The 14,444-nt window shown below is 51.9% G+C and overlaps 7 protein-coding genes across 7 annotated transcripts; 4 read left to right on the plus strand and 3 right to left on the minus strand.

Annotated features, from left to right (window-relative positions):
- Positions 1 to 20: 20 nt before the first annotated feature.
- Positions 21 to 2,126, minus strand: PV05_07678 (uncharacterized protein; the record flags this gene model as incomplete). The annotated part of the gene is made up of 1 exon (XM_013460525.1): positions 21 to 2,126. One exon carries the CDS (start codon positions 2,124 to 2,126, stop codon positions 21 to 23), a length of 2,106 nt encoding a protein of 701 aa, XP_013315979.1.
- Positions 2,127 to 3,334: 1,208 nt separating this feature from the next.
- On the plus strand, positions 3,335 to 4,860 carry PV05_07679 (uncharacterized protein; the record flags this gene model as incomplete). The annotated part of the gene is made up of 4 exons (XM_013460526.1): positions 3,335 to 3,425; positions 3,478 to 3,857; positions 3,909 to 4,490; positions 4,729 to 4,860. The coding sequence occupies 4 exons, from the start codon at positions 3,335 to 3,337 to the stop codon at positions 4,858 to 4,860; spliced, it is 1,185 nt and encodes a 394-aa protein (XP_013315980.1).
- Positions 4,861 to 5,985: 1,125 nt separating this feature from the next.
- On the plus strand, positions 5,986 to 6,451 carry PV05_07680 (uncharacterized protein; the record flags this gene model as incomplete). Its single annotated transcript, XM_013460527.1, has 2 exons — positions 5,986 to 6,051; positions 6,098 to 6,451. 2 exons carry the CDS (start codon positions 5,986 to 5,988, stop codon positions 6,449 to 6,451), a joined length of 420 nt encoding a protein of 139 aa, XP_013315981.1.
- Positions 6,452 to 6,838: 387 nt separating this feature from the next.
- Positions 6,839 to 9,177, plus strand: PV05_07681 (uncharacterized protein; the record flags this gene model as incomplete). The annotated part of the gene is made up of 2 exons (XM_013460528.1): positions 6,839 to 7,694; positions 7,745 to 9,177. The coding sequence occupies 2 exons, from the start codon at positions 6,839 to 6,841 to the stop codon at positions 9,175 to 9,177; spliced, it is 2,289 nt and encodes a 762-aa protein (XP_013315982.1).
- Positions 9,178 to 9,707: 530 nt separating this feature from the next.
- PV05_07682 (uncharacterized protein) lies at positions 9,708 to 10,619 on the plus strand (the record flags this gene model as incomplete). Its single annotated transcript, XM_013460529.1, has 1 exon — positions 9,708 to 10,619. The coding sequence occupies one exon, from the start codon at positions 9,708 to 9,710 to the stop codon at positions 10,617 to 10,619; it is 912 nt and encodes a 303-aa protein (XP_013315983.1).
- A 108-nt stretch (positions 10,620 to 10,727) lies between these two features.
- On the minus strand, positions 10,728 to 12,999 carry PV05_07683 (uncharacterized protein). Its single transcript, XM_013460530.1, has 2 exons — positions 12,624 to 12,999; positions 10,728 to 12,570 (listed from the first exon to the last, which is right to left on the minus strand). Exons 1-2 carry the CDS (start codon positions 12,732 to 12,734, stop codon positions 10,798 to 10,800), a joined length of 1,884 nt encoding a protein of 627 aa, XP_013315984.1. The 5' UTR covers positions 12,735 to 12,999; the 3' UTR covers positions 10,728 to 10,797.
- Positions 13,000 to 13,529: 530 nt separating this feature from the next.
- Positions 13,530 to 13,892, minus strand: PV05_07684 (uncharacterized protein; the record flags this gene model as incomplete). Its single annotated transcript, XM_013460531.1, has 1 exon — positions 13,530 to 13,892. The coding sequence occupies one exon, from the start codon at positions 13,890 to 13,892 to the stop codon at positions 13,530 to 13,532; it is 363 nt and encodes a 120-aa protein (XP_013315985.1).
- Between the last annotated feature and the right edge of the window lie 552 nt (positions 13,893 to 14,444).

Below are 14,444 nucleotides of genomic sequence, written 5' to 3' on the forward strand. Positions count from 1 at the left end.
GGGCGGAATCTGGGACATCTTCAAAAAAACATTGGCTCGAATCCTTCAGCCCGCACTTTCCATTCTGGCGGGAATTTCAGTCCAGCATCGTCTTTCCAGCCTCCAGCCATCATAGCCACGGCCATCAACAAGGATGTACTCCCTGGAAAATAAGGTGTCGGCACCCTGGACCCGCCGATTGGCATTCCCACATCGTCGAACTGAAAGTTGGGATGCACCAGGAAATCGACGGCACGATCATAATCTCCCAGGCGTGCAGCCGTCATTGCCACCATTGGAAAATCCCACCCGAAAGACTCAGTCCAGTTCCAGGCAGCATATATTTTGTGCATAGTATTGTTCATGACCGTCAGATTGAAGTCTGGGGGAGGCGAGATAAACCCGTAGATCATGGCCATGCTGGGATGATCTGATGTCAAATTGGGATTGTTCCACATATCGGACACTCCACTGTATAGGACATAGCGATCGTCTACCACTGGCATTGGCGGCAGGTTGTTTGCGATGGATGTCCAGGCACGTGGTACAGTCTCATTCAAACGCTGCTTCCATTTCGCTGCAATGTCCAATCCCCAGCGCCAGTATGCCAGTTCGAATGTAGGATTGACAGTCGAACTTGGATTGGTGTTCTCGGATACTGGATAAATGGGTGGACCGAGCTGCAATACATTCAACGACTGGTTGTGGAATGCATAAGATGCCATGAAGTCCGCCGACGCCGTGAGAACTTCGTCCCACTTCAAGAGTGTACGATTGTTGGGCGACCTCTGATATTCGGCTTCTGCGAAGTAGAATGGATGGGGCTGCTGCCAGATGAGCAACGAGTTGATCTCCCCAGGAGCTGATCGGCCTGTAGGATCAGACATCTTACCCCAGCGTGCACCTTCGTAACCCATCTCCCTTGCTCTTTGGTAGGACGTTGGAAGGAATCGGCGGTATATGGAGTCGTGACGTTCCAAAAGATCTCCCTTTCCCCATAGGCCGAAGTGAAGCGAATGCCAGATCACCATCTCTAGGTGGAACTTGCCATACCACCCGTTGTTTGTCAAGCCTGATTCTTGCGGAGGATCCCGACCAGCTTCGTTGATGGTTGTTAGGTACTGAGACAGAATGGTCCGACGTTGAAGCTCTTTTGCTTTGGGATGATGATTCAGTGGAAGGGATATGAATGCTCCCCGAGTCCAATATGAACTCCACCACCTCTCCGAGGCTTGGAAAATATCCTGCGCAGTTGTGACCGTGTTGTTCGGTGAAGGCGTAAAGCTTGCCGTAAATGACAGCTGACCGCTTTGTTTTGGAGACAGCAGATAACGATGGGTAGAGCGCTGCGGACCCTTCATGCTCGCGGTTCCTTCCCATTGGATATTGGTGAAATATGTTGTTGCATCTAGATCGTGCTGAATAAGTGCCTGCTGACTCTGAGTCTTGAGAGTTGTGGTGTGGTTTGCTGTTGCATTCCAAATACCAACGAACGGGGCCTCGAACTTGCTCTGTCCGCTGGCATACGGGTAGTCGAAAAACACCCCTAGGTCGCCGGTGCCCAGCAAGCTCGAATTAATCTGCACGGCGACAGTGTCGCTGTTCGGATCAACAGTAGTCTGAATGCTGACTTGGGTTCCGTTCAAAGCAAAGGTCGAGTGGAGGATGCCTGAATGTAAGTCCAGAGATTGGTTCGTGTTTTCCAGATCACCCTCCTTCACAGTCTTGCCGCCAAAGTCCAAGCCAATCCGAGCTAAGTTGATCCTATGCGGGTTTGCAATTAGCCATTGAGAGATTTCCGCCTCCGCTGGGTTTGGCTGATCATATGTGACCAAACGTCCATGCGTCCACCACTGCAGGCCGGTAAAGTCACTGACCGAGGTCTGTCCAGATGTTATGGGTAGTGAGGAATTATGCCAGCCCCAGGAAGATAATGTGTTGAACGGTAAGAACGTTTGAAGACCAGTCACGTCGGTTGAAAACACGAAATTGCCATTGCCGACCTGCATCGGCGTTTGTGCGCTGGCATTTCGCCTCGGGTTGAATTGTGCCACAACAGCCCGGCGGTCAATAGAGGCACAGTGAGCCGTCAGAAAGGCTGAGAGGCAGAGAAAGAGACCGGCATGCAACAAAGCGTTCTTCGTCATTGCAAATGAGAGTAGGAAGCTGACGTCCGGTTATTGTTGAACCTCGAAGGAGGTGAGAGAATCTGAACTGGTACTCCATGTATGTTAGCTCCATTCGCAGTTTGTCGTCAACGTGGAACATTTGAGGAGAACAATGCACGGCTTTCTCGTTGGAATTGAGCCGAATTGCGACGGCAGATGCGAGAGCGTTTGCCTCTTCACGACGAAGCAATGCGAAGATGGATGTAAAATGTGCGGAGAAAGCTGGAGAAAGCTGCTTTCGGTGGCTGATAGCCCGAGCGCATCTTTCCATTCTGCTATCGATGGTGAGATGGTCGTGGATGGTCTCGTTCTCGCAGAGAGGCAGAGACCCCGCAAGTCACACTGCCGGCTAATATCCAGGGGGTGCAGCCTGCAAGCAATTTAGCCAGCCGTTAACTTCTGTCTCCCTATTTGGGACGCTTGCGCCGATATGCTATGAAAGCAAGCTCTTGCGGTAGAATGCCTGGATCACAAAGAACGGCACTGGTATCGAACAGCGGTGTATCTTCCTTAGACGTCCCGAATACTTCGGACGTTGCAGTCTGATAGTCTGTCACTTACATTCACCTGGAACACAACAACTTGACCAGTTGAGGAGATGATATTGGACAAGTCTGATATGGCGAAGGAGGGCCACTGCAAAGTGAAGGGGGTTTCGCCATTCAAGTCAGACAAAGACAACTGTCCAGAGCGCACACGGCCCGATTGACTGTTCGTCCCCGTACGTGACTTCTCCCTCACTGCCTTGCCACATTGGCTAAGTTTGAATTTGCCTCAACAAGTCGCAATGGCACGAAGCTCCGGGTAGTACAAATACGATGTTCCAAGATGTAGCTGGACAGCACAACCCTTGATGGTGTCAGACGTGATGGGCCGAGGTCCAGGATTGCCCTTTGGTGAAAGTGGGGATACTGGCGGATGTGCACAATCTTGCCGCATCCCTCGCACACCTCGGCAACAACACCATTATTGGAGGCCTAAACTCGCGTGTAGCATAGATGCTGATTATCTGACAAATGATTGATTGGGGGTAATATCGTGGACGATGAATCATTAGTCGCATGAATGATTTCGCATCAAGCTCTTTCAGCCTCGTACCTGCTAGACCCAGGTTGCTTCAGTGTTTGAAGCAGCGCAACATTTCCCTCGACGTCCACCTTCGCTTTCTAGGTCCGGGTGTCTCCAAAATGGCATTCAGCGAGCTGTTGAAAGCCGCAACGGCACAAGGGCCTGATCGGAAAATTCCAGGGGCGGTTGTGATGGCAGCCGATGCGTCTGGTAGTGATAGATGACTCTAGATGCTCGAGCAGCCTTGCTGATCCATGGCCAGGCAAGATTATATACTCCCAAGCCGAAGGGCAAACATCGGTCACGCCCGAAGCAGCAAAGCCCATGACAATTGATACAACGTTCTGGATAGCATCGTGTACCAAGCTCCTTACAACCATTGCAGCATTGCAGTGTGTCGAGAAAGGCCTTTTGAGTCTTGATGCTGACATATCCAATGTTCTTCCAGAGTGGGAAGCTTCAGAAATCCTGACCGGCTTCGACGATGCTGGGGAACCACAATTGAAAAAAGCGACCAAGCACATTACTTTGCGTCAATTGCTAACACACTCAAGTGGTATGGGCTATGACTTTTTGTCTCCCGGGTTGGCCAAATGGAGACAGTGGAAAGGAGAGCCAATTGGTGCTTCGGAGGAACCCATAGTCAGTTGGTATCCGTGGGGAGTTCGACAGGATTCTGACCTTTGGGTGTAGGAGAAACGGCAATTCCTACCGCTCATATATGAGCCTGGACAAGGCTGGAGTTATAGCGTTGGGATTGACTGGGCCGGAAAGATAGTTGAACGAGTCAATGGAGGTATCCGGCTGGGTGATTACATGAAGCAGTACATTTGGGGCCCATTGGGGATGACTTCGACCGGCTTTCGTCTTGACCAAAATGAGAGCATCCGGAATCACCTCTGTGCGACGACTGCACGAACCCCGACAGGCGAACTGGTTGCGTCAGCTCCGTATAATTTCCAGAATCCTGTGGATGACCTGGGTGGCGGAGGCTTGCACAGTTGCCCAGCCGATTACATCAAGGTGCTGATCTCTTTGCTGAAGAATGACGGCACTCTTCTTAGGCCGGAAACCGTGAAGATGATGTTCGAGCCTCAGCTTGCAGATCCCAAGCATTTGATGGTCATGACACAAGATCCGAAAGGTGGAGCAATGTTCAGAGGCGGCGTAGATTGCAACACATGGAATTTCGGTCTGGGTGGAATATTGACCCTAGATGATGTGGAAGGTGTCTGCAAGAAAGGCACGATGTCGTGGGGCGGATTGCCAAATCTGGTGAGTTACTCCCATCCTTCCAAAGCATTCTCACTCTGCTGGAGAAACCATCGTCGACAGAGTTTAGTCGCGGCCTCCATAGACACCCAGCTGTTCGTTGGAAAGCCCCGGAGGCTTCACAGACTTGTGTATTTGCAATGTTTTGTGAGCGCTGGCTGGGCATGAAGCCCTTGATTCATCCATCCCTGGCATAGACATCCTGCGAAGCTATGCTAACATTAGCTTTCAAACACTTCAGTTCTGGTGGATTGACCCGACGGGCGGCAATTGTGGAGTATACGCCTCGCAAATACTTCCACCAGGAGATCCTACGTCGATGGCGCTAGCTGTGGACTTCCACAAAGAGATCTATGCTCTGAGCAAGTCGTGAAGCCCCGCTCAACGTGCTTGCTGGTGGACTTCAGACACGAAGGCAATGGTGTTGTCTTTGGAGACCCGACGAACAAGGGAAATATCCAGGATGGAAAAAAGGGAAGGAAGGTGGTCGTATACCGCAAACTCTCCGCCCAGACAAAGAAAGCGCACATACATGAAGGTCGGACAGCTCAGTAGAGGCTAGTCAGCTTTGCCGGTAGTTGAGTACAGATGCTTTGTTTACAACCACTGGACTGATAGGCGCAAGCCATGTATGAAGTGCGGCCCAGGCGAAAAGTCACCAGCGATTGACATGTCCATAGTAAGCCGACGTGCAACCTGAAGCCCATTGGTCTTGTACCCAGCACCCGAAGCAGAGAACTGGTTAGGCCGTGCATTTTCGACCCCCGAGAGCTTGAGATGAAGATCTCTGTACTGGGGGCTGAAAGCGGGGTCTGTCCCTATAAAGCCATCGTATTGATTATATTAAGTTTGCCCAGTCAATAGCGAGGACAACGCCATGTCTTACGACATCGCAAAAATAACACAGCGTGAGAAATAGACCACCAACCACCGCGAATCAGTGCTTAGCGAAGTAAGCATGAGCCTAGAGTCTGGGACGAAGGGCAACCGGTGTGTCTGGGAAGGGCGTACAACCCTGCACTTTTCAGGAGTATTATGAAGCACTCCAGGCAATCGCTAGTGGACTGCTGACATTGTACGAGTGCTTCCTTGATAATGCAGTGACATTGGCATTGCCATGACCAATTGCTGACACGCCACAAAGGGCAAATATTGACCTTTCGACTTGATAACGCGAGGTCCGACGGCTGCGTGCGAATGACCGAGTAGAGAAACCCATCAAGACACGAGGATTTCTGGCTTAGCTGCGAGGTTGGTAGAAACCTTCGTATCGATGATACATGGTTTCCGGAAGATGCCCCAGCGTAGGACGTGGAAGTCTGTCAGACTGGTCTCATGATCTCGACTTAAGTGGTAGGCACACGAGCGCCTGAATGTTGGCGCCTGTTGTGTGTTGGTGCGGTAAGCATATAAAGCTTGCAAGGGCGTCAAGTGAGACAATTAGGGTCAAGAAGCGTTCGCATTCAGAAAACCCTGCGACCTACCTCGGAGTCCCAAGATGCCAACTGGACAGTGTATTTGTGGCCAACTCAAGTATGAATACTCAGGTGACCCCGTTATGAAGGTAGGTCTTTCGGGATGAACACAAGCCTGGTGGCTAACCCTCGAAGGCCATCTGCCACTGCTTGACATGCCGCCATGTCAGCGGGAGTGCATTCACCACCAACATCTTGGTTCCAGAGGACAAATTCAAGATCACTTCTGGCACGCCCAAAACATATGCGGCCACCCAGGACAGTGGCATGACGCTGACTTATTCTTTCTGCGGCAATTGTGGTTGCAACATATCCAAACTTGGGGACGCCGAAGCGTTTCGCGGGGTTGTTATCATTCAAGCTGGATCACTCGATGACATCGCAGGGATTGAAGAGGCCGAGCCTGGAGCAGAGCTCTACGTCTCCAGGCGGGTTTCGTGGCTGCCAGCTCTGGCTGGAAAGGGACAGGTACAAGAGTTTCCTGCGTAACAAGGAGGGAAGCATGCTGTAGCAGGCATAGCGGACAGACACTCATTTGTCCCATCGACTTCTTTGAGATAAAGAGGAAGAAGACACCACAGTCCGCGTTACGAAGAGTAGTGGTCCGCAGCGTAGCGAAGACCGAGAAAGAGACCTGGTAATTAACAATGAGACGAGCGGCAGGTAAACAATGTCTCGGCCTACTTTCCCCAAGCTGGATTTATCGTATGCCCGCAATTGCGTCAAGCGGCCTCTTGCGTGGGATGCCGTGGATGTCTCTCCGCAGCCGGAGGAGGCTAACTCCCAACCTCGAGGCATAGGGACGTAGGATCAAGGTCCATCCTCTCTTATATCATCAATTGCCTGGCAGGTTTCCCTGGTGAGAATGTGCCCGCCATGAATGAGCGCACTCCCCTCATATCGACTGTTCGCGTAGAACGACGCCCAGGACGATACCCTCACTCCACCTTCCGACGCTTCTGCACTGTCGCCTTAGCAAGCAGTCTCATCGCAATCCTTGTATGCTTCCTCCTTCCTATAGCGATTCTCCCTCGAGGTCATGATTCTCCGTCGTCCTACCTCCCCTGGTCTCGACCGTACCCCAAATCGTGGCCTCAGAGTACAGGTATCACCTTCAATGAGCTTCAAGACTTGTTGTTGAATACCCCGGATGAGAACAGCGTTCGTTCATGGAGCGAGTACTATACCGCAGGCCCACATCTTGCAGGCAAGAACCTTAGTCAGGCGTTATGGACACGCGAGAGGTGGGAAGAGTTCGGAGTCAAATCAGAGATTGTGGCCTACGATGTCTACATCAACTACCCGGTCTCACATCGACTTGCCTTACTTCATGGAGATAAGGTGAAATATGAGTGCAGTCTGGAAGAAGATGTCATTGACGAAGACCCGACGACGTCCTTGAAAGATCGTATTCCAACATTCCATGGCTACTCTGCTAGCGGCAATGTCACCGCACCCTTCGTCTATGTCAACTTCGGCACCTATCAAGATTTTGAAGATTTGCTGGCAGCGAATATCAGCCTGTCAGGCAAGATCGCGTTGGCAAAGTATGGCAAGGTCTTTCGGGGATTGAAGGTCAAGCGGGCACAAGAGCTGGGCATGATTGGGGTGGCCATCTACTCGGACCCGCAGGAGGATGGCGAAATGACAGAAGAGAATGGATACAAGCCATACCCTGAAGGTCCGGCCAGAAATCCAAGCAGTGTGCAAAGAGGCAGTACGCAATGGATCAGTACGTTTCAGAAGAGCTGTAGTGCTAACGCAGGCTGACAGGCGTTGCAGGCACTCTCCCGGGAGACCCAACCACTCCCGGTTACCCTTCGAAGCCGGGAGTGCCTCGAGTTGACCCTAACGGCTCTATCCCCAAGATCCCGTCGCTCCCTATATCCTATGCCGATGCTCTTCCCCTCCTGAAAGCCTTGAATGGACACGGCCCCAACGCTAGCTCATTCGACGCACGCTGGCACGGTGGAGGTCTTGGTTACAAGGGCGTTGACTACAACGTTGGACCATCACCAGAATCTATAGTTTTGAACTTGATCAATGAGCAAGAATATGTGACAACACCGTTGTGGAATGTGATCGGAGTCATCAATGGCACGGTCCCCGACGAGGTCATTGTGCTTGGAAACCATCGGGATGCCTGGATTGCAGGAGGTGCCGGGGACCCTAATTCGGGCTCGGCAGCATTGAATGAAGTCATCAGGTCGTTCGGAGAAGCTCTCAAAGCTGGGTGGAGACCGTTCCGTACCATCGTGTTCGCAAGTTGGGACGGCGAAGAATACGGCCTGGTCGGATCCACCGAATGGGTTGAAGAGTACCTCCCATGGCTGTCTGCCAGCACTGTCGCATACTTGAATGTGGACGTAGGGAGCCGTGGAAAACATTTTGACGCGGCAGCATCACCACTGCTCAACAAGCTGATCTACAATGTAACAGGCACAATTCCATCACCGAATCAGACCACCGAAGGGCAAACCGTTGGCGATGTTTGGAATGGCAAGATCCGCACAATGGGCTCGGGTAGCGACTTCACAGCGTTCCAAGACTTTGCAGGTATACCATCGCTGGATCTTGGCTTTGGCAGTGGTCCGAATGACCCTGTCTATCATTATCACTCAAATTACGATAGCTTTCACTGGATGGACACATATGGAGACAAAGATTGGCATTACCATGTGACTGTGACGAAAATATGGGCACTTCTCGCTGCTCAGCTCAGTGAAACCGCGGTCTTGCCACTAAGTGCGAAGGACTACGCGAAGGGCCTGGAAATGTATCTCGACGATGTCAAAGAAAGGTCCAAAGAGTATCGCAGATCATCAACATTCAGTTTCCACAATCTGGACAAGGCTACAACGAAGCTGCGCAAGGCAGCGTCACACTTTGACGCCTACACAACGAACTTGAAAGCCAGACTTGGAGAAGATGTGCCATGGTGGAAGTGGTGGAAGAAAATCAAGCTATACTACGAGGTCAGGAAGGCGAATGCGAAGTACAAAATGCTGGAGCGCCAGTTTCTCTTCCCTGGCGGACTGGATAATCGAACGTGGTTCAAGCATGTGGTATTTGCACCCGGCCGATGGACTGGATATGCAGGTGCGACGTATCCTGGGCTTGTTGAGAGCTTTGAGGACGGCAATATGACGAATGCTCATCGATGGAGCGACATCATTCAGGAGAGGTTGCAAGCAGCAACGAAGTTGTTGGAATGAATGCGAGTATTGGACCTTTGTAGATAGATTTGTCTTTGGAATCTATATGCTTATAGATCCTGTCCAGAGTACATCGCACCTGGTTCGCTGCATATTCTACTGTGACGACTGCCTCGGTGAATTCCTTTTACGACGTTCCTCCGCTTACTCTGACCAGCAAAGGCGTTTGATCCTTCCGCAACCCCAAAGTTATGATCTGTCCCGGTGCTCAGATCTGATGACGCTGACACTGTTGACAAGAATAAGCGCTTATGCTTGTCAACATAGTCCAGGCAATGACTGCGCAAAGCGGCCAGAATGCATATGTAAGAAGCGCCTGAATCTGACATCAAGCAGACGTCTCCGCGGCGCCTTCGGAGTCATAGTCTTTACATTAGAAATGGACTACCAGGCCTTCTTCCTGCCGTGTTTGAACAGTAAATGCAAGCTCTCGACCAAACTGGCTTCCGAAATCTTGTTTTTTTAGAATGCTTTGACCGTTGTTGGAACAGGTACCATGGGCCTCGTCGCCACTCATCGTCAATCCACCGATGGGCGGCTTTGCAGGGGGAGCTCTTGCAGCAGCCGTCACCCAAGCAGGAGGCGTTGGTATGATAGGAGGCGTCATGGTCCCGGAGATTGACAAAGAGTTGAACATTGCGTCCAAGGCACTCGCTAATACTACTACCGGGCCTGCGAAGACGCTGCCCATCGGCATCGGCCTATTGCCATTCGCCCTACGGGTCGAATCAGTATTGCCGGTCCTTGAAAAGTACAACCCGGCAATCGTATGGCTCTTTGCGGCAAAAGAACTAGGGGACTATGCCGAGTGGACCACTCAGTTCAGGAAGGTCTGTCCACAGTCCGCAGTTTGGATCCAGGTGGGCAGTGCGACGGCCGCACTTACCGTTGCACAATCGGCGAAACCGGACGCCCTGATCATGCAAGGCGCTGATGCTGGCGGTCATGGCTTTGAGAGGGGTGCAAGTATAGTCTCTTTGTTGCCGGAGACAAGTGATGTCCTCAATGCGAATGGACTCGAGAACCTTCCGCTTCTCGCCTCGGGTGGCATTGTGGACGCTCGTGGTGCAGCCGGGGCCTTCGCATTGGGGGCTGCAGGTGTGGTGATGGGGACGAGATTCCTTGCTGCGAAAGAAACGATCGTCCCGTCTGGGTACCGCGAGCTCGTCCTTGCTGCGAAGGATGGAGGACAAGCGACGGTGCGGAGCAAGCTGTTCGACAACGTCAAGCAGCCAAATATCTGGCCAGAACCGTACGATGGGAGGAGTCTGGTCACGAACAGTTACATCGATCATGTAGAGGGTGTCAGCATCGAGGAGATACGCGATAAGCATAACAAAGCCGTGGTTGGGGAGGACCTTGGATTTAGCACGAACATTCCACGGACCTTGGATTCAGCACGAAGAATGTTCGTGCTAATGTGTGGGCTGGTGCCGGTGTAGGCTTGGTCAATGACATTGAGAACGCCGCAGATATCGTAGAAGAGGTTAGGGCCGGGACGAGACAAGCACTGGAGAAGGCAATGACACGTTTGTGACGCCAGATCACACCCCGACACAAGTTGAATATCATCTATGTTGCATGCAAGCTCAGTACCACAGAAGTAAGAGCCCTTCACTCTCAGTAATAGCTCGTTCCACCAACACCCAAGCCACTCCTTGTCGCTCCCAGATCACTGCTATACCTCCGTGCCCCCGTGGGAATAATGCCCGGTCCCAGACCTATCGGGCTTGCAACGCGTTGCAAATGAAGGCTGTGACGGCGAGATTCGTATTGTCCTCTCCTGGACGGAGTAGGTGTGAGCAGTCTGGTGTCTGATGATGCGTCCTCATCCTCGAATACGTCAGCAAAGGATCCGGTCAATGAAGACTTTCTTGCATGAGCGTCGACTGCTGATATGCCAGAAGCTTTCGCACCCGAACTCGCCGGTCTGATATTGCCGGTACCATCCACCCTTTCTTCTTCATCCTCATCTTCGTCTTCTTCTTCGTCCTCTTCGTCATCGTGACTGCTACCGAAGCCCTCCATCTCGACAAGCATCCAGACGGGCACAGCTCCAACGAGAGCAATGCAAGCCAAAGTCCACCAAGAAATGACCACATATCCAATATCAACTCCAGCGGTGAAGGTGGCACCAGCAAGTGCAGGACCAGCAGCTCTACCTATAGCCGAGATACTTGTGGCAACGCCGTTCAAGGTGCCTAGGATGTTTAGACTCGCAGCGCTATTTGTGAGCAGGATGGTGGAGCAGGGAAATGCAAAAATGCCGGCGAACCCCTTGACCAGCATCAGCGCCATCATGACCCCCTGCCTCAATGGACCAGTCTCTAATAGTGCCGTGAAAGGGGTTGCAATATAGACCACGGGAAAGGTCAAGGTACAGGCTTTGAGGCAATTGAGCACGCCATACTTCCTTGCAAACGTTGGGAAAATGAAGAATTGGATAAGCATGCCAAAGACACCATATATGGTGAAGAGTAATCCGATTCTGTTTGAATCGATCCCAAATCCACCAGCAAACTTGAATGGGAGATGCACCCGCGGATCTCGCCTTGATTGTGCCGGATAATGCATGAAAATCGGCAGCAACTGATCGAATGCTACCGAATGCATGGCCAGAAAGGTGTACACGGCCAAGTTGATATTTGATTGTCTAGAAAAGACCTCGGCCCAGCCAGGCTTCTTCTTGGGAAACTGTTTACCCTGGTGTGCAACGGGTGTGGACATTTCGCTTGATGTTCCAGACAGGAATGGATCCTCCTCCTCATTCGTTGACCATGCTCTCGGCCGCCGTTTTTGGGAGCACGGAGCCACAAGCAGCTTGCCCAGCAAAAGGCCGTAGTCTCGGCGAGATTTCTTCTCTTCCAGAGTCTCATGCAAATACAGATACCCAGCTGAGATGCCGAAGAGAAACAGCAGGCTGATGAGGAGATTGGGAAGTGCAAAAGGGTATTCCTTGAGGAACTTGATTCGTCCAAAGACTTCTGGATATCGTTCCACGGGATGGACCAGGGAACCACCAAAGGAGGGACCGAATATGCTGCCAATATTCCAGACCAACGGCATTACGCTGAAAGCACGAGGCTGTAGTTCTCTTTGGGGAACGAGTTCTGCAACTGCGGTTCGTATGATGCCCACGTTCCCATTTGACAATCCTTGTAATGACCGTGCTACGAATGCCCACATCAGACTCTTGGAAAAGCCGAACAAGATACTCGAGACCATGGTGCAAGTCAAGGCGAGGAGGATGATGGGCTTGCGGCCGAAACGATCGGATGCTCTGCCCCAGGCAATGCCAGTGAGACATTGGGAGAGGGAGAAAGTGGCGGACATGAGACCGGCCCATTTTGCAATTTTGTCGTCTTGAACATGGAAGGACTGGATCATCTCAGGCTGCGGGTGGTCAGTAAAAGCAGAAATCCGCAGCCAGTGCAGCCCAGACTTACAATGTACGGATAGACCGAGGTCATGGCAACAGGCTCAGCGATGCGACATAGTGCCAGGATGAGTAGCTGCTGCTTGGGCAGCTCGAGGGCCTTCTTTGCTTCCTTTACCATGGCTCGAGTGTTGGCCGGGCTGAGCCATGGATCTGAAAGGGACAGGGAACGGTGGATTGCAGGGGCAGTAGGCTATTGTGGACGGTGAAGAAGGAAGAAAGAGGTCGTGGACGGCTTGAACATCAACAGCGCCATCATAAGGCGCACTTTGGCCGGGTTCCACTGCGCTGGACGCATTGCAGCGGTCTGCGGATTATGATGCTTTTGTCCAATGACCAATATTGCACCCTATGGGAAGGCGACGAGGCGAGAGAAGTGGGCGAGGGGAGCGGCAAGGCGGCATCATGCGGCATCATGCGGCAGAAGAAAGCGACGGGCTACAGTTAGTAGGCGTGGTAGGCACAGGAAATGGCGGCTCGAGGGGGCAGTGCGGGGTTGTCCGGTTGGAGAAGCCGAAGCATTTTGTGAATGTCTTGGTGACTGCGCTCAACCGCCTCGCCGCCTCCAATGACTTTTGCTTGCTTCAGTTTCTCTTTTCCAGCAAAGCACCGCAAGACTCCTCTCCGTTGTACAAACGTTTATCGACAAATATTCATAAACCACTCCCCTATTTAGTTCCCACGAGCTGCGTGAAGCCTCCGTCCCATCCGCCATTCCTTGACCTTTCTGACACAGCGCGCCCTTGAAATGGCCTTTACGGGACGATCGAAATAAGAAGCATATACCAGAACAGGCCGGGAGCAAGAGAAGGAGAACATATTCGCAGGTCGAGAACGTCTGAGTGCCCGATGTCTTATTGCACCCCCAATGTGGCTATGGCACGAATGCTTCTGGCCATACATTCATTCAGACCTTTCACTGCTTCATGAAAGGGCCAGCTCCGCGATCTTTCTCGACGTCCTTGTCCTGGCCTGCTCCAGCTCTCGAGCGTGGTCCTTCTTTCTCAAATCCAGTTGATTTGCTTGGACTTGGTTGTGGATCCGGCTGCTTTGCGGGATGATCTCTGCCTTCGCCCGACGTTGCCATCTGCGCATGTGCTTCATGGTCACTTTTCTTCGATTTGGATGGATCGTTTGATTGCTTTGTTTGGTCGACTTTGGTCTCGCCGACGACTGAAGAATAACAGCGATGAGAGGGTACCCTCAGTGATGCACACCACGACTGAGCGATTGCCCTGGGAACGGCACGATTCGAGAAGATGCGTTTTGAAGACGGCATTTTTCAGGACTGGACAAAGAGGTGAGGACGGTTCTCGAGTGTTGATGATTGCTCTGTCCCTACTGATATTTGCTTGTGGTGGTAGAGCACAAACTGAGCACATCACCATTCCGGCTATCCTCCTCCGCCTTGGGCTTTTCGTGACATCAACGACATCCGTCATCATTTCACTCGGCCCCGAATCTAGATTCCGTCAGATGACTTCTCTTGCTTGTCCTACTTCGTGCTACCTCGCGAGAGACATTGCGGTCCATTTCCATCGTGATGCTTCATAGCTACCTTGAGGAACTGCACACAGAATGGTAGGTTGTTACCTAGGTAGTAATTTTGGTACAAGTCATGGTATTCAAGCCAAGAAGGAAAGACCATCCAATATTGTGTCGAGGTTACAGTACCAATCACCTTGAGGCTCTTCTGTGATCGCAGACTCCCTTTTGCTCCCGGAGACTCCTCGATGCAGCTGCACCTTTTCTCTTTGTCTATGAGCGTCTGCGAAACCGATCAGCCGCCGCCAGAAGCCAGCTAAAATCTATATGCGGGTGTATGCCGTGT

Source organism: Exophiala xenobiotica (assembly GCF_000835505.1).
Source record: "Exophiala xenobiotica strain CBS 118157 unplaced genomic scaffold supercont1.4, whole genome shotgun sequence".
In the NCBI taxonomy this organism is placed as follows: Eukaryota; Fungi; Ascomycota; class Eurotiomycetes; order Chaetothyriales; family Herpotrichiellaceae; genus Exophiala; species Exophiala xenobiotica.